This window comes from Salvelinus sp. IW2-2015, linkage group LG4q.2 (assembly GCF_002910315.2).
Source record: "Salvelinus sp. IW2-2015 linkage group LG4q.2, ASM291031v2, whole genome shotgun sequence".
NCBI lineage: Eukaryota > Metazoa > Chordata > Actinopteri > Salmoniformes > Salmonidae > Salvelinus > Salvelinus sp. IW2-2015.
In genome coordinates this window covers 3,972,601-3,995,426 of record NC_036843.1, presented here as the reverse complement: position 1 = coordinate 3,995,426, position 22,826 = coordinate 3,972,601, and the positions used below count along the sequence as shown (strand labels likewise).

Genomic DNA, 22,826 nt, shown 5'->3' with positions numbered 1-22,826 from the left:
ATGTAATGGTCCATTAATCTGTGGTCGGATGCCTCTGGATCATAGAGACCGGGGAAAACAAGGGCTCTCTGTCACCAGACATACTCACCAAAGTCAAACGAAAGTGACTATAGGCTTTACTTCAGAAGGAACTGCATTTCCCTAAGCCACGTGGATTTGCTATTTTTAATGTGACGAAGCAAACATCACCTTATAGAAGAGCCTTTGCCTCTGCATGGTTTGAGTGTGAAAAATTGGCCAGTCGACTGCACCTTTTAACTTGTAGCGACATCTGGTGGTTGAAGAGGATAAATGTACCTATGTTGGAGCGGTGATAAATGTGCATGTAGATATCACAGGTAATTGAGGATCTGGTGGACAAAAGACCCCAGAGGAATATTCCAATCATCATACATTTATTTAAAAGCACTTGAACTATTTATAATACATTACATACAGTAGATTCTTTATATTATGTACATCAGGAGGAAACAGACAGCAGGCGCGGTCTCTTGCTTTGCAAATATACCCAGTCACACTTGGTCCACCACTGGAGTAAGGACCACTGCTGGAAGATGACATCTCAGCAGTGTAACAGTAAGAAATTACTGTTAAAAACAAAATGGGTGAAATGCATGACTGAAAAATAATTTACATAGAGGTGGCCAGCTCAAATGGTTAGTTGAGTGACTGGACAAGCAAGAAAGGAAATGGCCATAACACGAATTGATTAACACACATTATTTTCATTGGAATCATCAACCAGTGTATTTGGTTTGACCCTGTAGTGTGCTTTGACTGAAGTACACTAGACTAGATCATATGGTGGGTGAGCTTAGACAGATTTGGCATTTCTGTGATTGCACATACAGATAGAGTATTTGACCTTGTAATGCAGCCTTTTAGGCCACATTGCCTTTCTAAGGTATCTATTGGATGAATATTGAAGCACATTACTCGAGGCTATGTTTTGACAGGCAGCCCAATTTGTGATCTTTGTTTCACTAATTGGTCTTTTGACCAATCTGATGTGATTGTTCAAAAGACCAATTCATGGAAAAAGGTCAGAATTGGGCTGCCTTTCTAAACGAAGCCTATGGGTCATAAATAGCCACACATGTTCCCTCAGGTGCAGGAACGTTAAATATGGTCAGGGTTTTCATATTCCTGATAAATATATTCTGAGGCTTGCTAAGCATCACCTGTAACCATCCTATCATTTGTTTCAACACCTGAGATGGATGACTGGGAATGTTTATGGAATATTTTAGTATTTCAGCTCCAAGAATCACGGTCCCTGTAGATGTAAATTGATATTTAGAGGCCTTCCACCAATAAGTTAATTTATAGCCCTCTTAATACCTAATGCTAACGTGTACTTTGTCCACATTTTTTGACAGGTGTAGCCAATTAAAAGACGCATTGTGATCCGATCTTCCTGACCACCTCCGGAGGTAGTCAGACACCCTTTGTATCTGGAAAATCAATCAAGTGTAAACAGATCTGGATGGTCAAACAATTTTAAATCATTATACCAGCCTCTAAATCATTGATAGGTAGCATCATTGATTTACGGCATCAATGTGTCTAAAATAAATACATTAATATTCATTGGTGGTGGGGGATGTAACCTGGCCTGTTGTCCAGAATGGGGCTTAGCGTCTATGTCCTCGGTCACCACAGCTTGACATCCATCAGCTCCAGGTCTCCCATGATCTCCAGCTGGTTGATGGTGCTCAGGTCCTGCACCCGATGCCTGTAGTCCAGCAGGTGAGAGCCGTTCACTGCCAGCTTGAACTGGTGGGGCTGGCAGAGGATAAGCATCTGGGGCAGAGAGAGTACTTGTAGTGAAAAAGACAAGCGAGAGTTCCAATAATACAAGTAACGTGCAGGTGATGTGAGAACTGATGACTGGGCTTATTTTTTTTTTAAGTAAGAAAAATGAATACAAAAAATATTCTACTGTAATATTAAGAGGCAGCATACCTCAAAGTACTCCCCAGGTGAGAATGGGAAGAGGGGAAGCTCCCTCTCCTCTGGTCCCCAGGACTCACTCAGGTAGGAGTTCCTGATGACCATGGCCGACTTCATCCGGGGGTTCAGGTGCAGAGCGATGTTCTCACTGCTGCTGTTGCGGAGGTTCACAGTGAAGCTGCCAGACAGGAGGTTCATCAGACAACAACGATGCAGGTTATTCTACAGTGTGTTACGGATAGTGGGCACTGGGCAGTCCTGACCTTACACACCACCTCAAAAGGTACACGGTCCATTTTCTTGAAACATGGTTTAAATACTGAGTTGTGTCCCATTGCTTACCTGTGTGGGTACATGCTGACCTGTCCCTTGATTGTGATGTGCTGTCCTGGACTCACCCCTTTCAGTAGACTGCCTTTGTAAGGGAGACTCTGGAAATACATAAGATTTAGGCCATGTCTGTAAACTGTGCAACATATTGATGCAATTGGTCATGTTGCCTTACATAGATGTTTTATATTTTCCATAAACTATAAATAATATAACTCACCAGGTCACCTGATTCGCCTGATATTGAATATATTGCCTATAGGAGAAAATAATAATAAAGACGGTCATTAGAGTGAGCTGGAAAATGTTTTATTATTCTAGTATGGACATATAGTAATGGGGAGGGGTACTTACTGAGTTTGGTATAAAGCCAAGGGCGTGCACCTTAACTTTCCCACATATAGAAAGTGTGTCAATCCTGTCCAGTGGGATTCTGTGCTTGTATTCTAACAAATGAGAACCATTTACTGCCACCTGCAGGTACAAAGGAAAACAGCATTCACACGACATCATATACTAAATCCATTATACTGTATTTGCTTGACTTTTGCATGATACTACTAGCTTCTTGTGACTCAACAGAAGTGAATGTGCAAGCAAATATAGGATAGGGAGTTTTTCTTGTACGTGGCCTAATTGAAGAAGACTTTGCTCTCATGTTTAAGGTGACTTAAGCTGCAAAAACTGTCTATGTATGGTAAATCAGTTAACTCTCAGACATTGGTCCACTTGCCTTAAAGACGTCATCATGGACCAGGATGATTGTCTCGAAGGCTGCTCCCTGTCTGTAGGGCAGCTGCTGAAGGGTCTCCTCCCTGCCCCAACTCTCCTGCACCAGGGAGTTACACACCACGCACGGGGAACCCTTAAAACGGGGGTTGAAGTGGAAGGCGATGTCCGCACGAGGTTTAGTACTGCTGCCACAGGACAGGTCCATCTGGAACCTGCAGTTATCACATTGGTGTGTATTAAGAGTTTCAACATTTCTAAAAGCAAAGGTGGGGACTCGAGTCACACTAAATGTATCATTATTTTGGGTGAACGGAGTTGGGTAAACATATTTCTTTGCAAGCTTAACATTTTTTAGAGTTGGGTAAGCATATTATTTTTCAGTTGAGCCTGAAAAAATGCTTACTGACGGCCCTTCCCAACAATGCAGAGAGAAGAATAGCACAAGGAATAAATACACAATGAGTAACGATAATTTGGCTATATACACGGGGTACCAATACCGAGTCTGTGCAGGTGTACGAGGTAAGTATATACAGTATGTACATATGTATCTTTAGAGAAAAGGATAGATAATAAACAGCAGCAGCATATGTGATGAGTCAAAAGATTGCATTACAACTTTTTGCAGTTAGATCGGGTAGCTATTTACTTAAGTATTTAGTAGTCTTATGACAAAGGACCCCCAAGATGTTCAGAGTCCTGCTGGTTCCAGACTTGGTGCATTGGTACCACTTGCCATGCAGTAGCAGAGAGAACAGTCTGATTTGGGTGGCTGGAATTTTACTTCTGGGTAACCAAAATTAGTGTTAGGTTGAACCGGGATGTGAACATGAAATTAGGGCTAGGGAAAACAACATCACATACCTGTCAGCATCATTGTGAACAGTGCCCTGGATAATGACTATCTCGCCAGGGTGTAGGCCCCCAGGTATGGCCCCAGTGAACGGAATCACCTGAATGGAGAGGTAAGAGAGGCTTAATAAAGGCAAACATAATCAAATCATATTTAGTGTGTGTGTCCTACGCCATTAATGTAGCAATACATTCAATAACCTCTATCCCATTGCTGATACACAATATCGTATAAAATCGTTAAACATAACAGGATTTCGGCCCGACAATAATACGCTACAATGAAATGACTGCAAAACGATGGACGATATAGCTGCACATATAAGCTACCTATTGATAACAGAAAAATACCTGCGGTAGCCTAATATCCAGGGTAGGCTATTCAATGTGTCAGAATAATTTTATTCTCATTGTTGAGAAAGGGAGAGTCTCGCTGTGAGTAGTAGAGGTAGGCTAGTGAACAAGCCTCTTACCGGATTTAGGACAGTTTGTTTCGCGTTTGCCACAGCCATTGGGCCCGTTATGCAACACTACCATACAGCAGTTACCTATACCGCTAAATGATTGCAAAGAATGTAGAACGAATTGGGTCGATGTTTTTATTTTCTGCTATATTCAGAAGGCAGTAGGCATTTTCTCTCCATCTTCTATTCAATGTCCTACTACGTCACACACGCACTATGCGCAACCATGTGATCCAGGCTATGTGCTGTGACAGGCTGCTGCCACTGTATCCAAAAAAGCTGGAGACTGGAGACCAAATAAATTGAAAAACACACATCTGTAGCATATATAGCAATAGACGTATAGAAAGGTAGCCTACAATAAAATACAGTTCTCAAAAATGAGGCCATAGAATAAAATACAATCTTAAAAGCTTTCTCTAAAGTATAGGCTAGTTAACCAATAAAGCAAATGGGCCCCTAATGCCTAAAGAATAGCTCGAAAAATAGCTCAAAATCTTTGGAATAATTCCAAAGCGCGTAACGTTGCGCGCGCACACACACATTTGAGTTGGCTCAATTTGGTTGCAAATATTGACAAATTATTAAATAATTAATTTGTATTACGATCAAAATGTAGGTTATGTAGCTATCATTCCACTACTTGCCTATCCTGTCATGCTAAACCTTGGGCATATGACGCGAAGTAGCCTAAAAGAAGTGAATGTTAATAGACTGGTACCCAGTCTAGAATAGGCCTACTGAAGGTGGCCAAAGCTCGCCAGTTTCGTGGGAGATAGCTTTATGGCAATTATGATGTCAGACAGATCTGGGTTAATCATGGTCGGCGCTATGGCAACATTCCTCTTTGATTCTATCCACCTTTATTTTGCGCACCAGAAGTCTCTAACCGGTCTAGGTGGATAGCACCCAAGGTTCGTGTTTTTTGTGCAACAAGATGCACATCTTCTGGACTGCCATTCCCTTCAGGAGGTTTTACTCCGAGGAACCCGAGCTTATTCCTCGGGAGCTTCGCAGACCCCCACCTATCAAGCCTCCCCCGGACGGAGGATGGGGATGGGTGATTGTCTTTTCATCGTTCCTCTATAATGTCCTGGTACTGGGATACCACAACTCCTTCGGAGTGTACCTCATCAGTCTCCTCAAAGAGTTTGGGGAGACAAGTTCTAAAACAGGCAAGTTACCCTAAACTTCACATAATCACAGCGTTAGGCCCGTTTATCCAACCTGGTCTCAGAGCATTTCGTATTCAACCCAACATCATAGTGAAATGTAGTATTAGGCTACACACTGTAAACTCTACTGTTGTAACTAGACATTTCAACAACTATTTTGTATTAGCTGCAAAGTGATTTTGTGATCATGAAATGAGATGTCTAAACGTTAATAAACCTGTAATAAACATGTTAAACAAGTAGTTACCTTCAACTGCATGAATGACCTGCTGTTGTACCTACTGTATCACACCAATCAGAAGATTGCTTACAGATGCTATAGAATAGATACACTGAAATCTGCTAGCTACCTAACCTATGACCTACTTTCTGCTGTCCTATAGCATGGGTTGGCTCCATCAGCTATGGCTTCATCATGGTCTGTGGGCCCCTGTCTGGGAAGCTGACAGTCAGGTACGGAGCCAGAGAGATATCCATCCTAGGATCCCTCATCATCATGATCTCCACAGTGTGCTCGTCCTACGCACCCAATCTAGGAACACTGTTCTTCACACACGGCTTCCTCACTGGAGTGGGCTCCAGCTTTGCCTTCACCCCAGGTTGGTACAAGGCCAGGTAGCCTAGTGGTTAGAGCGTTGGGCCAGTAACCGAAAGGTTGCTAGTTTGAATCCCTGAGCTGTCAAGGTAAACATCTGTTCTGCCCCTGAACAACCCACAGTTCCTAGGCCGTCGTTGTAAGTAAGAATTTGTTCTTAACTGACCTGCCTAGTTAAATAAAAAGGTTAAATAAAAAGGGAGGGATGGAATTAGCTAATGGTTAGCTATACTACTGCAGGGGTCGGCAACAGGCGACCTGCAAGTTCTACATTTTTAATTTAATTTAAGTAAAACCTCTCAGGAATTAAGCAAAACATGAGTATAATTTAGGAAATCTGTTCCCAAGTATTCCCACAAACAAAAAAGATAGATGTGATCATGTCTCAATGTATGAAATTATTTTTAAAAATCAAAAAAATCAAATACAGTCTCTTTTTGGGCTTAGTTGTGGTCAATTTGCGGTGACCAAAATCGTTCCACAGCTGAATCTAGTTGCCTACCCCTGCACTATGAATTCACTAAAACTACCAATCCATCCACAGCTTTTCTAGTTCATATTGTGTTATCAAGACCAGCACAGCTAACACATTATCTCACCTCCATCTCCAATCTCCCTCCTCTTCCTCCCGTGGGGCAGGTATGATCATGGTTAGCCAGTACTTCACCACCAAGCGTTCCCTGGCCACGGGGATAGTGATGTCAGGGGGAGCAGCAGGGGCCCTGGTCCAGACTCGGCTCCATCTGTTCCTCATAGACGTCCTGGGTTGGAGGCAGAGTCTCCGAGTGTTCTCAGGTCTCATGATTATTTGTGTCATCACCGGCTTCACCTACCTGCCCCTCAACCCCAAAGGTACTGCAGAACGTTCAGACCCACAATGGTTTTTATTTCTTTAGTACATTGCAGGTTACCATGTTAAATGATGAACATACAGAGATGGGACCTTCTATCACATCATCATGACTGAGTGCACAATTTATTTAACTACTCAACTGAATGTATGTGTACACTATCAAACGGAAATGTAATATTAATCCAAAACGATGTGTTACTGATGAGGTTTGAGTGATTTATATGTATTTGAAAGGTTACACCAGAAGTGTGGTGGATAATTTGAAGAACTCTCCCTTGAAGAAGTTTGTTGTGGACCTTGGCCTGTGGAAAGACAAAATATTTCTCATATGGGTTGCAGCCAATGGACTGTGTAAATTTGGATTCTTCATTCCATATGTCCACTTGGTAAGTTACATATTGGTGTAAACAACTGAAGGCTCAGTTGAAATGGTACGACATTATAGTTTGGAACCATTCTGTAATTTTACTCATATACAGTACATTCGGAAAGTACTCAGACCCCTTGACTATTCGCTTGGTCATTGTGTGTAGATTGATTAAATAAAATAAATTCAGCAATTTTAGAATAAGGCTGAAAAGTTTTTTAAAAAATGGAAAAACTGGTTTTTAGACATTTTGCTAATTTATAAAAAATAAAAAATAAAATACCTTATTTACATAACTATTCAGACCTTTTGCTATGAGACTCGAAATTGAGCTCTTGTGCATCCTGTTTCCATTGATCATCCTTGAGATGTTTCTACAACTTGATTGGAGTCCACCTGTGGTAAATTCAATTGATTGGACATGATTTGGAAAGGCACACCTGTCTATATAAGGTCCCACAGTTGACAGTGGATGTCAGAGCAAAAACCAAGCAATGAGGTTGAAGGAATTATCCGTAGAGCTCCAAGACAGGAATGTGTCGAGACACAGATCTGGGGAAGTGAACCAAAACATGTCTGTAGCATTGAAGGTCCCCAAGAACACAGTGGCCCCCATCATTCTTAAATGGAAAAAGTTTGTAACCACCAAGAATCTTTCTAGAGCCGGCCGCCCGGCCAAACTGAGCAATCAGGGAGAAGGGGCTTGGTCAGGGAGGTGACCAAGAACCCAATGGTCACTCTGACAGAGCTCCAGAATTCCTCTGTAGAGATGGGACAACCATCTCTGCAGCACTCCACCAATCAGGCCTTTATGGTAGAGTGGCCAGACAGAAGCACTCCTCAGTAAAAGGCACATGACCGCCTGCTTGGAGATTGCCAAAAGGCACCTAAATACTCTCAAACCATGAGAAACAAGATTCTCTGGTCTGATGAAACCAAGATTGAACTCTTTGGACTGAATGCCAAGCGTCACGTCTGGAGGAAACCAGGGCAACATCCCTACGGTGAAGCATGGTGGTTGCAGAATCATGCTGTGGGCATGTTTTTCAGTGGCAGGGACTGGGAGACTAGTCAGGATCGAGGCACAGATGAACGGAGAAAAGTACAGAGACCCTTGATGAAACCTGCTCAGGAACTCAGACTGGGGTGAAGGTTCACCTTCCAACAGGACAACGACCATAAGCACACAGCCAAGACAATGCAGTAGTGGCATCGGGACAAGTCTCTGAATGTCATTGAGTGGCCCAGGCAGAGCCCGGACTTGAACCCAATCGAACATCTCTGGAGAGACCTGAAAATAGCTTTGCAGCAACGCTTCCATGCGTCAACATAGTACTGAGTAAAGGGTCTAAATACTTAGGTAAATGTGATACTTCCGTTTTATTTTAATATACATTTACTAATATTTCTAAAAACCAGTTTTTGCTGTCATTATGGGGTATTGTGTGCAGATTGATTAGGGGGGAGGGGGGGGGGAAACTATTTCATCAATTTAAGAATAAGGCTGTAACATTACAAAATGTGAAAAAAGTCAAGGGGTCTGAATACTTCCCGAATGCACTGTATCTCAAAGATGAGTGAATGTAGTTCAGGTACAAAATGTGTGTGTGTGTGTGTCCTGCTCTAGGTGAAGCATGCGGTTCAGCTGGGCATCCCCGTCCACAGTGCCACTAACATCATGCTGTTCCTGGGCTTGACTAGCATGGTCAGCCGGATCATCTTCGGCAGGATCTGTGATTCAGAGAGAATCAACAGGCTCTACATCAACCAGGCCTCTGTCTTCGGTGTGGGTGGGTTGGCCTTATGCCTATACTTCCTCACGGTCATTGTGACCGTTAGTAAAGCAATACGACACGAGAGAGGGTATGTTATGGCGATTATTATCACGGCTGTTCTGCAGTCAAATGTACAAGGTGAATTCTGAAGACCGTACACAACCTAACACCTGTCCCCTACTGTCTTTCCTCCCGTGTTGCCAGGTCTGCTGTACATGTTGATCCCACTGCTCCATTCCTACGGCTCTCTGGTGGCCTTCGGCCTGTTCCTGGGGATCGCTGATGCTGGCAACTACATCCTGCTCCCTGTCCTGACCTTTGACCTGATGGGGGCCGAGAAGATGCCCGTGGCCTGGGGGTTCATGCTCACGGTCAACGCGGTCAGCTGCTTGGGGCCGCCCTTTGCTGGTAGGTTCACCGCAGCTGACGTTATTGTTGTAACAGTACTTATTCTTAAGTTGGAGGAGTGTAAGCCATGTCAGTACAGCCAAACAATGACAATCGGCTCAAATTTTGGGGGGGGGGGGCAGATGTGCAGAGGTTGCATCACTGTCTTTGCATGAAGGAACATCATACAAGTAGTATGATGATAAAAGGCATAGTCATCATAACTTTGTTGTTTGAAGTCTCAGTCATACATGAGTTGTTGTCCCGGTCAGGTTGGGTGAATGACATGACAGGAAGCTACAACCTGGGCTTTGTGGTTGCCGGGGCGTTGAACGTGACAGCCTGTTTTGTCTTGGCCTTGATCCCCCTGGCCAAGAGGTCAACCAGACAGACATGCAAGAGCATCATGAACGTCACCATCGACCGCTCCACACAGGAAATCACGCAGTGGGCCGACAACCTGCCTCCTATCGCTGAGGTAATACACCGGTACCTCTCTACTCACCAGAAGATGACACTGTTCTTCTTTTCTATAAGGGGTGTCAATCTAACAAAATATTTTGTTTCATTGTCAATTATAATTGATGGTGCAAGTTTTTCCTGACCACGTGGCTTGACCAGGAAAAACGTTATGGTCAGGAAAAACTACTAGCCCTAATTATATAATGTATGTTTACTCAAAATACTTACATTTCAATTGTCGAATAGGAGGAGCCACCAGTGTCCAAATATGTGAACTACTTCTCTACAACTACGTTCCGTAGTCCAGAGATTACCGAGAGTAGACCTGAGGTGTACAGAGGAGATGATGCCGAAACCGCAGGACCTGCTGAAGTCACCCGGCTATAGCAACAACACCAAGCATCACCACCCCTTCTGCCTCATCAGGAGAGATAAATGTTGTATCTTTTCACTTAGGGGAGCAAATACAATAATGTATCAATACAGTGTTGGCTGGTATTCTTATAGTGAATTAATCTGTTTTCATTTAAGAGAGAAATGACAAGCGCATGACTTGTTAGTCATTGTCCAGTAGGTGGCGCTTCTGTACCAAGTGAAAATAAAAGTCTGTCAGAGCACTGCTCGTCAGCAATGATAATTAAGGACCTCTCCCTCCATACTGCAAGACACATTCTATAGAAAATGACAGTGTCACTTTTCTCAGACAATTTTTATTTTATTTGCAGCACTTAGTTTCGACTGAAATACATCATTAAAACAGTTCGTTTTTTAGCTGTTACTTATTATATGCCATTAACAGCAAGAAAGCCTTCAACCAACACTGTACTTTAAGCCATTCATCATTGCAATATTATGTCCAAAGCCAACAGGCCATAAGGGCTTCACTACACACTGACACCAGCCAGTAAAATACCAAACTAATAAATCCAACCACATCCACTCTGTCACAACAGTTACAACTGCCTCTCGGAGATACTGTTCAAATTTGATAGTTGCATTTTGCTCACTGAATAAAATCCCACAGATTAATAAAACTCCCATTGATGTATTATTGCAAAAACTAAACAAATAGGTCTAATTTCTAAGAAAGAGTAACGAGATGGAGTGCTATTTGACCAGCTCCAATATTGTATTAAAGTGCAATAAGGATTTGGCATACCTTAGCAGAACAGATGAACATTGAGCTAAAGTTGATGAAAAGTGTGCTTCCTACTAAACACTGTGTGGGTGAGATGATTATGCATTATAAATGGATGGAATAAAACTGACAGGCCATGGCTAGCATAAATTATACTGAAATAGTCAAGTACTTGTGAGGCAGTTCAACAGTATCTGAAAATGCATACTATGTATGCTAGTCACAGTCTTTCTGGCTGGCTCATCAAATACTTGTGGGAGATGACAACATAATAGCGTTTTCATTATCGGTAGGACAAGGACAAATTCTCCTGTCCTGCATAGGAGAAATGACTCCTCACTTCTCTGAAGAACGTTAAAGAATATTTTAGCAGCAAGTGTGGTGCCCTTGTATCACGGCAACATTGATACATTGCTGTTAATACTATTGCTTAGTGTTGTAGAGGTCACATACATTCTGGGGATTTAGGATATTAATCACCCAAATATATTTACTATAGATTTATTTACTGAAACGTCTGAAAGGGTTTGCTGTGTTATTATCAGACTATATGAGACAATACCAGACTATTTTGTCTTTGGCAAATGTGATAGTCAAGGACCAGGCCCCTAAGAGTGAACAGTGTGCAGTAAGAATTGTCCCTCATATCTATATGGACTCAATCCTGTATTCTGTAAACATCTTTGCACACCTAAGACCCATTTCAAACAAACCTAGTAACCTAACACGATCCCAAAGATCGGTCAAAAACACCTCTTCTTGTGCTGCAAGAATTCACCTTCGGATTCATGTCCACCACAAAACAATGTATGTAGTGTATTGAAACTCAACTGTATGTAGAGTGTTGTCTTTGACGAAACTTGCAAGGCTGGTTATTGGTTCTGAATGAACAGGTGGGTACTGGTTCTGAATGAACAGGTGGGTACTGGTTCTGAATGAACAGGTGGGTACTGGTTCTGAGGATGAACAGGTGGGTACTGGTTCTGAATGAACAGGTGGGTACTTGTTCTGAATGAATAGGTGGGTACTGGTTCTGAATGAATAGGTGGGTACTGGTTCTGAATGAACAGGTGGGTACTGGTTCTGAAATGAACAGGTGGGTACTGGTTCTGAAATGAATGGGGTACTGGTTCTGAATGAATAGGTGGGTACTGGTTCTGAATGAATAGGTGGGTACTGGTTCTGAGATGAACAGGTGGGTACTGGTTCTGAATGAATAGGTGGGTACTGGTCTGAATGAATAGGTGGGTACTGGTTCTGAATGAATCAGGTGGGTACTGGTTTCTGAAGGAATAGGTGGGTACTGGTTCTGAATGAATAGGTGGGTACTGGTTCTGAATGAATAGGTGGGTACTGGTTCTGAATGAACAGGTGGGTACTGGTTCTGAATGAACAGGTGGGTACTGGTTCTAAATGAACAGTTCTGAATGAACAGGTGGGTACTGGTTTTGAACCTAATTCACTAATAAGTGCATTGTGCTCTTCAACATTATCCCTTGATAATCTATAATGGTAGAATAGCATTATTGTAGAATATATACAGTATGTGGCTAATTTCCTCCTTCTGTTCAATGGCCTTGTGAAGTAATGTCAAAGGCAGTTCTGATATCGGGCCTTGGTGCTGTGTGAATGTTATTTCCCCTCCCCACCGTTTCTTCATAGAGCCATGTTACAGAGCATACATCACCACAGTAGCAGGCCTTGTACTGTACCAGATGAAGCTGCTTATGTGTTTGCTTGTTTCATTTAGATTGACATAGCTGGCAAGTTCTGTCAGAACATACTTTAACTGCCCCTGCACTCAGACAATTCCACCTCTGATGGGAGATTTTTGTCTAAAAGCGACCAGCCAGCCAACAGAATTAAAAACAATATCTATTCTAACTATCTGCTAAAACAAAAATGCACAATACAAACTGAACACAGGGGAATACACCAAAAAACATCTGCACCTGTCATTATCTCATTATTTACAGTCAGATGCATTTCTGGTTGCACTCATTCACCATGTTAAAGTCATCCTTGTTAAGGCTTGTCCTGTAGATACTGTCACTGACCATGCAAAGACAACACATTCCATTACGAGCAGGTAAACTGGACAGGGTGGACAGGGAGGGGAAGTAAAGCTGACATTGAAACATTTTCACTATATTTTAAAGGTCCACTATATTCTATTGACGGGCTTCTGTAATGTAGCGTCATTGGTACACGGTCATATCACATGAGTCTTGTCAGGCAGACTGAGGATGAAAGGGAACAGTATGCCCTTAGCTTCCAGTGGTGGCCTCAGAGGTTCCTCTACAAAGTAAGAGCCGTCCTCCTCCACTACAAACTGCAGAATCTGAGTCTTGTTCACACAATAGATGCAATTTCCGATGACGACACACCGGAACGGCAAAGGGCTGCCCTGTCGCTGTGACACACAGTCGTGCCACATTTTCACTATAGTGTTATACCTGAACACATTGACCCCCTGGTCGCGGTTCACGTCAAACCTGTAGATGAAGCTTTTCAGAGCCACCATGTCGGTTGACTTCTTCCTGCTGTTGTTGTAGGGGCACTCCTGCCACTCGTCCCTCTTGGGGTCGTATTTTAGGAGACGGTAGAACAGAGACCCTCCAGAAACATAGAGCTCTCCGTTACATGTGGTAGCTTCATGGGCCACTGCAAACGCCCCTTTGGGTAAGGGAGCCACTGTGGTCCATCTGTCAGTCCGAGGATCATACTTTTCCACTGTGAACAAACACTCCCCTCCTATGGCGTACAAGTTACCCTCCATAGACACTAGCTTGAGCTGCGACCGAGCCTGGTTGAGCGGCCGAACCTCGCTCCAGCGGTTAGTGATGGGGTTGTAACAGAACACCTTGTCTGAGACCTTGCCCTTATCCCCATATCCCTTTATCCCACCGGCCACAAACAGGTAGTTGTACAAGGTGCAGATCCCACAGCCCTTAGTGTTAATGTCCTCCGGCATCAGAGTCAGAGGTCTCCAGTCATTGGCTGCCTCGTTGAAGTAGTAAATCATGTGGTTCTCCTCGAAGGATGCCACYGACAGAGGGCTCTGCGGTCGACTGTTACACCGACTCTGAGGTCGGCTCCCGACGKGGTCGAACACATCGTTGATCTCAGCGACCATCAGGGACCTCTTCCCCTCCATTCTCTTCTTCAGGACCAGATCCCTCTCCGACCCAGTCAGATGTCCATACACCGTTTGGTCCCGCAGGATCTGGAGGAAATTGTCACTCATGAAGCGATAGGCCGTCTCCTTCAGTTCGTTGAGTCGTTGCTTCTTGGCGATAGTTAGAATCTCGTAGCAGTTCTCTGCTGTGACCTGCTCTGAGATGGTATCCATAGCAGCCTGGAGGGCACATGGGATCTGTAAGATCTTAGCTCCTGTGATCACCTCTACCACATTGTCCTTGTGCACATTCATCTGAGAGGTGTAGATATAGTCTATCAGGATGGTCAGGGTCTTGTACTTCAGCCCTTTCACTTTCAGGATGTCTCTCGACTGACGAGCCTTGAAATAGTCACTCTTCTCTGCCAGAACAGACTTGTGAACACTGATTTTCTGGCCACCGACTTCAATCACTAAATCCGGCTCCTCTTTAGGCGTTGTGTTACTGACGCCACCATGGCCACTACTGCCCCTGTGTCCTTGGTTCGACTCAAGCCCTGACTGTCCATACAATGTGTCATATTCTGTGCCAGAGCTGTGGCTAAACAAGCGCTCCAGCTCTTGTATGGTTGGCTGGTTGTCCGCGGTGATACAATGAGTGTCAGGCGCGGAGGTCCCCTGCTCCGGGGAGGCGGTGACGTTTGTGATGTGACACTGACTCCCCACTATGCTCTCTCTGTAGAGGGACAGAGACCCTTCCGCTTCCTCTCTGGCCTCTCCCTTGAAGTACAGAGAGGGACCCACACTGCAGGGCACTTTGGCCCTCGCCCCATTCATATCCTCACTGATACCGTTTCTGCCATGAGTACAGTTCTGGTCTRTACCAGCATCAAGCTTGGGTATGTGAGATGTATGTGCTTGATGAGAAGGATCAGTAATGTGAAGCTGATCTGTTTTTGAGATGTGTGATCCATCACCCTGTGGACGGTCAAAGTGATGATGCCCAATCACCGTACCGCCATCCAACAAGTACTCCTTTGTAACTGGTGTGCTCTGTCGACAGAATCCCTGGTCGTCCAGTATGAATCCCAGGTCTGGAGCATTGGTGTTCCCCTCCTGCTTCCGTGGGAGGGGACAGACACCCCCATCCTCATCCGAGGGGGAGGAGAGGAGGTCCGAGCAGACGGCATGGTGGAAGATTACGTCTGCCTCCACTGTGTGCACTCCTCCTCCCGGTCTCCGTCTGTCATTCATCCTGTCTGATCAGAGCTAGTGGTAGTCCAGATCCTCAGTGATCATAGCGAGGAGAATCCAACAGAATCTTCTAGAATCACTCCTCCAGATCTGGGCTGGTCTCGTCCCTTGAACCTTTTTGACACGTTAGGGGAGAAGAGAAATATATCAAAAATCATTGAAAATCKATCCTGCTTCTATGGCATGTTTCAAATAACTAAAACCTAAATTGTTGCCAGTGCTACTTAAACTCTGAGGGGCGCCCTTACTCCACAAGCAACACATGGAGCCAATTTTGGCATATCTTCGGCATATCATCAGAGCTTTATAGAGTAKCTTTGATGTTTTCTCAAAATTGACTAAACCCTATTGAAAAACATAACATTATTAAATTCTACAGATATTATTATACGGGTCTAATTGCACATTTGGCACGTGTGCAGAAAAAAAGATGAATTCAAGTGCTATTATTAAGATATTAGACATAGTGAATGGAATAACAAGTAAATTATTGTTGCTATACGCTGCTAACACACATGACCTACCTATTGGATGATCATTCTAATCTGTGTTAATCGCGCCCCCGTGGGAGACGGACACATAGGGCGCATGCTCAGTGGCCACTGTTGACTGCTAAATCCTGAATATGATGGGAGAGGAAGCCGTTCACGCGCACATTTCGCTGTCAAATTGTGTAATAGAAACCAAATACTAGTACAATCATTTATAGAAATTGATTCATATATATTAATTCATCATAACGTGAAGAAATATAAATTGGCACATTTGCGCGCAATATAATTAAGGCAAGCAATTATTCAAGGCTAAATTTACTATTAAGGTATCATCAAAGATGGAAATGCATCTCGACTCATACAAACTTTTATCCTAAATAGCATGATGATGATTATTATTATAGTATAGCCTACTACTTACGTATTTGGTGAAGTAGCAGCGCAGTTCAACAGACCGTTTATCAGTCTCACACACACACAAAGCCCAGTTATGTAAGGTAGCCCCAATACTGAAAATTGGAGAACCTCAAAAATGCAAGACACCTCTTTTCCCTCAGAGATAATTTCGTAAATGTGAAGAAGTCCTTCATTACACGTCCTTTAGCTATATAGGCTATCACTWGGACAAATAATCTCCGAGTAAATGGATCTTTGTTATTCCTTAAAAAATCATAAGAGAAAGTCCACTGTAACTACATCGATGTCTTGGCTAAAACAAAATACAGACAGTCATTCCAGGACTCAGTCTTTCAGATGATCTATCCACGACCAATATGTTGCCAAGTAAATTCCTTCTGCAGCTCTCCAGTGCGTCCGAGCTGAGCGGTGAGCATCAAATGTCGTATTTCACCTCCACAGTTTAAAATCAGTCCAGCATAGATCAGTGTTCTCCCTCCGCTGCCCCGAATGTGTTTAGATTTTTTACAGTTGGCTACAGTCCGACAGTTATTGATCTAGACCACACACCCTCTACACGGATATTCCCTCAGCGCATGCACCACCCACGCGCTGGAGGCAAACCACCGGGAAAATGCGACATTCCTTCACACGCTTTTGTGTCCGAGATGTCATGGGGGAAGCTCAGCGATCTGCGCCCTTGCGTGCATTATAAGACCCTGTCATTGTAAGACCCTACTACAGCCTCTTATAGGAAAGGCCCTACTTAAAAAGCAAAGCCAAATAATAAATATGTTGTTCACTAGACAACATACACATTTGTGTTTCCCTATTGGGATATTGTAATTATAAAGACTTGTCTCCACATTAAAATGTACTACGTCTACCGCCTTCTGCTTGGTACGCTACATCCGATCATATTTTGACAGGAAGAACATTGCTTCAACCTACCCTTTAAACCATGGGTTACAGTGCATTTGGAAAGTATTCAGACACATTGACTTCCCCCCCATTTTGTTACGTTAGACTTATTCTAAAATTGATTACATCTTTGTTTTTCATCAATCTACACACACTACCTCATGACAAAGCGAAAACAGGTTTTTAGAAATATTTGCAAATGCATAAAAAAATATAAAAAAAGACCTTATTTACATAAGTATTCAGAACCTTTGCTATGAAACTCAAAATTGAGCTCGTGTGCATCCTGTTTCCGTTGATCATCCTTGAGATGTCTGTACAACTTGGAGTCCACCTGAGGTAAATTATATTTATTGGAAATTATTTGGAAAGGTACACACACACATCTATATAAGGTCCCACAATTGACAGTGCATGTCAGAGCAAAAACCAAGTCGTGAGGTCGGTGGAATTGTCCATCGAGCTCCGAGACAGGATTGTGTCAGGCATAGATCTGGGGAAGGGCACCAAAACATTTCTGCAGCACTGAAGGTCCCCAAGAACACAGTGGCCTCCATCATTCTTAAWTGGAAGAAGTTCGTAACCAAGAACCCGATGATAACTCTGACAGAGCTCCAGCGTTCCTCTGTGGAGATGGGAGAAAGTGCCAGAAGGACAACTATCTCTGCAGCACTCTACTAAAATCAGGCCTTTATGGTAGAGTGGCCAGACAGAAGCCACTCCGTAAAAGGCATGACAGCCCGCTTGGAGTTTGCCAAAAGGCACCTAAAGACTCTCACACCATGAGAAACAAGATTCTCTGGTCTGATGAAACCAAGATTGAACTATTTGGCCTGAATGCCAAGTGTCACATCTGGAGGAAACCTGGCACCATCCCTACCGTGAAGCATGGTGGTGGCAGCATCATGCTGTGGGGATGTTTTTCAGCGGCAGGGACTGGGAGACTAGTCAGGATTGAGGCAAAGATGAATGGAGAAAAGTACAGAGAGATCCTTCATGAAAACCTGCTCCAGAGCACTCAGGACCTCAGACTGGGGCGAAGGTTCACTTTCCAACAAGACAATGACCCTAAGCACACAGCCAAGACAATGCAGGAGTGGCTTCGGGACAAGTCTCTGAATGATCTTGAGTGGCCCAGCCAGAGACCGGACTTGAACCCGATCGAACATCTCAGAGAGACCTGAAAATAGCTGTGCAGCAATGCTCCCCATCCAACCTGACAAAGCTTGAGAGGATCTGCAGAGAATAATGGGAGAAACGGTATGATGGCTGTGTGGTCCCATGGTGTTTACACTTGCATACTATTGTTTGTACAGATGAACGTGGTACCTTCAGGCGTTTGGAAATTGCTCCCAAGGATGAACCAGACTTGTGGAGGTCAACAATTTTTTTTCTGAGGTCTTGGCTGATTTCTTTTGATTCTCCCATGATGTCAAGCAAAGAGGCACTGAGTTTGAAGGTAGGCCTTGAAATACATCCACATGTACACCTCCAATGGACTCAAATTATGTCAATTAGCCTATCAGAAGCTTCTAAAGCCATGACATCATTTTCTGGAATTTCCCAAGCTGTTTAAAAGGCACAGTCAACATAGTGTATGTAAACTTCTGACCCACTGGAATTGTGATACAGTGAATTATAAGTTTAATAATCTCTCTGTAAACAATTGTTGGAAAAATTACTTGTGTCATGCACAAAGTAGATGTCCTAACCGACTTGCCAAAACTATAGTTTGTTAACAAGAAATGTGTGGAGTGGTTGAAAAACGAGTTTTAATGACTCCAACCTAAGTGTAAGTAAACTTCAACTGTATTTAGGCTTGCCAGAACAGGGGTTGAATACTTATTGACTCAAGACATTGCCACTTTAAATTTTTTATTAAGTTGTAAAGATTTCTAAAAACATAATTCCTCTTTGACATTGTGGGGTATTGTGTGTGGGCCAGTGACACATCTCAATTTAACCTAGAAATTCAGGCTGTAACACAACGAAATGTGGAAAAAGGGGTGTGAATACTTTGATGGCACTGTAAATAAGCCGCCCTCTCCTTCAGTCCAGTCTCTCAAATGATTACAAAAAAAAAAAAACATACATACTAAATACAACCCAAATGGAAAAGCAAAAAAAATACTCGCAAACGAGTGCTTCCCTTACATTTGTGAGAATTTAAAAAAAAAAGTTAAGAACCAGCAAAACAACCACTACCTTCACGGAGTTAAAATAGCATAACATGTCAGTGTGTCTCATATCAGTATCCCAGTTATAGACGGAGACAGTTTTATCCAGCACCCTTATCTTCCCATTCTCTGGAGGTTGCATGGCGTAACCACTGGCCTTTTAGATATAAAAATAGCTGAGCCACTCTGGGCCAACACAAGGGCACCAGAGTACAATCAGCACCATGGATTACACTGCAGCATTCCTGCCTGGGACAGATGAACACAGAGAAAAAGCAAGCCATAGCCACAACAAATCTTCCACGTTCAAAATATAATGCATGATTGTCCCGCAGTATTATCRTGAGGAGCAGACATGCCACACACAACACATCCACACGCCGTGAAGAGAGAAATCACACACACACACAGCCATGCTGTCACAGACCATTGACAGTTCTCCATGGAAACCATGCAGAATCCYAGAAAACAAACAGTGTGTTTGTGAGTCAAGGCCATCTCCCAGTGTGATGAATGACAACAGTCATACAGGGCACGAGCCTGGGATTGCTCTGTYGTGATGGGGCCCTGTTTTTTGCGCAATTACGTGACATAGCAAGGTTTTATCCTGTATTATATCAAGAAATTAGAATTCCACCAAAAATTAAAGCAATGGTCTGAGGATGGTCCTGGACCATCTGACATAAAAATAAAAAAGGGGACAGTTTGATGAAAAGACTTCAAATAAAAGGTTCAAATCCAGGCACGCCACAATTGTCCAAAAGCAGGGCTCTAGATACAGTATTTGTTATTGAGGTGCTGCTGGTCTGTATACCTTCACTGGTTAATAAATACTGTCTTTACCCTCAAGACAGAATAGTCATCAGCACATTAGCTAAATGAGACATCCTGTGGGAAATGTTTGGGTTCATGATACAGCACATTAGATTACAGCAAGCTATTACTGGAATAATATGGCATAAGGGTAATCATTTGGATAAAGGCAGGGACACTAAACTTCAAGTTCTAGAATATATTTGCGTTAACACAGATAATACAGTAATACATTTCAACATGATTGTGTAACACTATGTGGGCGGCATGAAACAAATTAGAGCCTGACCAGCTGAGAGAAAGAGTACATGTTGAAATCTTCAGGAAATGCGTCACCCTCAGTTCTTACTACCCTCCGGGCAAAAGATTGTCCTTACATGAATTGATAGCATCACATTATCCAGAAGATTAGGTTAACAAAGCTTTTGCTGAGGCACATATTTCAGGGTTGGATAGGTTAATTTCTAAATGTAATCCATTACAMTTCCTAGTTACCTGTTCAAAACTGCAATCTGTAACATTAGGATTAGCCAAACTCAGTAACATACCCTGATTACTTTGTTGCTTTTAGATTACTTTCCCCTTACGGGAAAACGCCACCCAAAAACTGCATCATATGGGGATGATTTCTGTATTTTGAAAGTTACACATTTTGAAAACTTGATTGCTGACAAGCAAAACATTTTGGGATTATGTCAACAATGGAATTATGAAACAAATAATAGATTGCTTTTGGGTGGAATTTTCCTTTAAGAGGCATTATAAGAAGACAAAAAGATCCATCAAACACATTTGGTGTGTCATCATAGTTGTCAGACTCGCTCAGGTGGAACAAACTTAAAACATGCGCCTTTTTTCAATGCCGAATTGCATGTCATTGAGAAAACAGAAAGGTGTCAATGTGTTTTTCCACAAATGTCCTTTTTTAATTTAAAAGTAATCAAGAAGTAATCTACTTTTTCAAAAGAAGATGTAATCTGATGAGGGGTTTTTTTTGTCATCAGATTACATGTAACTGATTACAAGTTATCAGTTACTCCCCAACCTTGTATACCATTTCCTTGCAGTCTTTCTCCGTCATTTCTCAAAATACAAACCATACAGGTTTTTTTGTTTGGTGTTGCTTTGATTGTATGGTATAGTTAGTACCTGTGTTCATCTGAAGGTCTAAACTAGTGCATTCGCAACATGTAGTTATGCAAACAATACAGAAAGACCCTTGATGTTCAGTGTGGAGAGGTGAATTTAGAGATTGGCATTGAACCAAACACCCAAGGCTATACATACTGGCAGCATATGTGAACTAGTGCACCTCCAGTATTTCCTTTCTGTTGATATAAGGTGAGCAAACTGAGCGTGCATACATTAAAACTAGATTAAAACAAACCTAGACACAGTATGTAAAGAAAAGATCCATAAAACTGTTGAATAAAACATTGTTTATAGATTTGTTAATATACGCAACAGAAGTACATACAAAATGTGACAAAAGTATAAAGCTTTTTATAATTTTTTTCTTTTTTAAATACCCTTTAGTGACAACGTTTATTTGGGCAAGTAACAACCCCTACTTCTTTTCATCTGGTAACAGTTAGCGACTCTCCCTCCATTTAGGATCTACAGGAAACCTGGCCAGCCAGGAAGTCCCATCATACCTTTCAGAAACACTCACCCTCCATAGCCCCCTGATGCCAACTATAAGGAAACTTTCAGCTTTAGTGTTCCAGTGAAATAAGGACACCATTGCAAAGGACCTCTCCCTGACCCAATAACAAACAAGCATATCTAGAAACAGACCCAATTCATAGAACATAGACTGGCGCAATGAGATGATCATGATATCAGGGCCTTGGCCCCAAAGAATATGCCTTTACCTAACAGTGGAAGAGTCAGACTAGACATTGTTCAAAGCCACAGAGATGAAGTCAACTTCTCTCTCAACTTCCAGTCCACATAGGAAAATGGGAATTTCTGACGTGTCCATCTTCATACTGCACCCGCATCTGCCCCGATATAATTATTGTGCCATCGACACTGATGATCTGGCCCAACGTCTAAGTAACAGAATATATTAGCCATGTTATAACAACTGAGACAAGTAACATTTCATCGGTCCTCTATGAAAATGACATTAAGGCCATTTCAGTGGTTTTTCTACATATTCATGTTCTCTTCCCTGGATTCATCTTCCACCATGGTGTTAACGGTTCAGGTATTGAATGCTGTAAGCAAAGTCAGGTGCCATGAAAAAGTGGTTATAGTGTATTGATCCCTTGGCATTGACCCAATGGGAATGCCTCACATGTACATAAGGCTATAGGTTTTTGGGTGGGAGATACCATAAGAAACTCTTCAAACTGTTTATGGAATGCCCTCTGAAGTATTTTTCATTCTAAGACACATGGTTGAGTTGACTGAGTCCAAAGTCCAGACAACTATGGCAATGGACATCCTTTGGAYTTGTGTCACTGACTTCCAATAGGAACTGCAGCACCCTCAGTCTTCACCCTGACGAGAAAGAGAGACAATAAGAGCATGAGGAGGAGTATGGGGAGACTTGAAAGGATTAT

At 42.7% G+C, this 22,826-nt stretch overlaps 4 protein-coding genes and 1 long non-coding RNA gene across 8 annotated transcripts in view; 2 read left to right on the top strand and 3 right to left on the bottom strand.

Moving 5' to 3' along the window:
* Positions 1–378: 378 nt before the first annotated feature.
* LOC111963155 (galectin-8) lies at positions 379–4,762 on the bottom strand. 2 transcript variants are annotated; one of them, XM_023986397.2, is made up of 8 exons: positions 4,341–4,762; positions 3,880–3,968; positions 3,017–3,227; positions 2,638–2,757; positions 2,504–2,539; positions 2,296–2,384; positions 1,966–2,131; positions 379–1,803 (listed from the first exon to the last, which is right to left on the bottom strand). In XM_023986397.2, exons 1-8 carry the CDS (start codon positions 4,377–4,379, stop codon positions 1,654–1,656), a joined length of 900 nt encoding a protein of 299 aa, XP_023842165.1. In that variant the 5' UTR covers positions 4,380–4,762; the 3' UTR covers positions 379–1,653. The 2 variants fall into 2 exon arrangements, with proteins under 2 accessions (XP_023842165.1, XP_023842166.1); XM_023986398.2 differs by lacking the exon at positions 4,341–4,762 and adding an exon at positions 4,219–4,323.
* A 506-nt stretch (positions 4,763–5,268) lies between these two features.
* On the top strand, positions 5,269–10,332 carry LOC111962949 (monocarboxylate transporter 10-like). Its single transcript, XM_070443279.1, has 8 exons — positions 5,269–5,506; positions 5,890–6,105; positions 6,741–6,953; positions 7,189–7,340; positions 8,949–9,111; positions 9,301–9,504; positions 9,756–10,002; positions 10,248–10,332. The coding sequence occupies exons 1-8, from the start codon at positions 5,269–5,271 to the stop codon at positions 10,330–10,332; spliced, it is 1,518 nt and encodes a 505-aa protein (XP_070299380.1).
* A 1,938-nt stretch (positions 10,333–12,270) lies between these two features.
* On the top strand, positions 12,271–12,589 carry LOC139027656 (uncharacterized). The gene is made up of 3 exons (XR_011479771.1): positions 12,271–12,303; positions 12,380–12,454; positions 12,519–12,589. It is a non-coding gene; the product is annotated as an uncharacterized lncRNA (long non-coding RNA).
* LOC111963153 (kelch repeat and BTB domain-containing protein 11-like) lies at positions 12,412–17,029 on the bottom strand. Its single transcript, XM_023986390.2, has 2 exons — positions 16,371–17,029; positions 12,412–15,569 (listed from the first exon to the last, which is right to left on the bottom strand). Exon 2 carries the CDS (start codon positions 15,453–15,455, stop codon positions 13,296–13,298), a length of 2,160 nt encoding a protein of 719 aa, XP_023842158.1. The 5' UTR covers positions 15,456–15,569; positions 16,371–17,029; the 3' UTR covers positions 12,412–13,295.
* Positions 17,030–19,124: 2,095 nt separating this feature from the next.
* Positions 19,125–22,826, bottom strand: part of LOC111963150 (rho guanine nucleotide exchange factor 10) — an 87,770-nt gene continuing 84,068 nt past the window's right edge. For all 3 annotated transcript variants that reach the window (XM_023986388.2, XM_023986389.2, XM_070443328.1), the window contains one exon: positions 19,125–22,764. The gene's annotated coding sequence lies outside the window, so the exon portion shown is untranslated. The remainder of the gene's footprint in view (positions 22,765–22,826) is intronic.

Coding starts and splice junctions, on each gene's coding strand:
- LOC111963155 (XM_023986397.2), bottom strand. CDS start 4,379: ATGGCTGTGGCAAACGCGAAACAAACTGTCCTAAATCCG. Junction 3,228..3,879: donor GTTCACAATGATGCTGACAG/GTATGTGATGTT, acceptor TGATAACTGCAG/GTTCCAGATGGACCTGTCCT. Junction 1,804..1,965: donor CACCTGGGGAGTACTTTGAG/GTATGCTGCCTC, acceptor TCTCTGCCCCAG/ATGCTTATCCTCTGCCAGCC.
- LOC111962949 (XM_070443279.1), top strand. CDS start 5,269: ATGCACATCTTCTGGACTGCCATTCCCTTCAGGAGGTTTTACTCCGAG. Junction 7,341..8,948: donor TCATTCCATATGTCCACTTG/GTAAGTTACATA, acceptor GTCCTGCTCTAG/GTGAAGCATGCGGTTCAGCT. Junction 9,112..9,300: donor GGCCTCTGTCTTCGGTGTGG/GTGGGTTGGCCT, acceptor CCGTGTTGCCAG/GTCTGCTGTACATGTTGATC.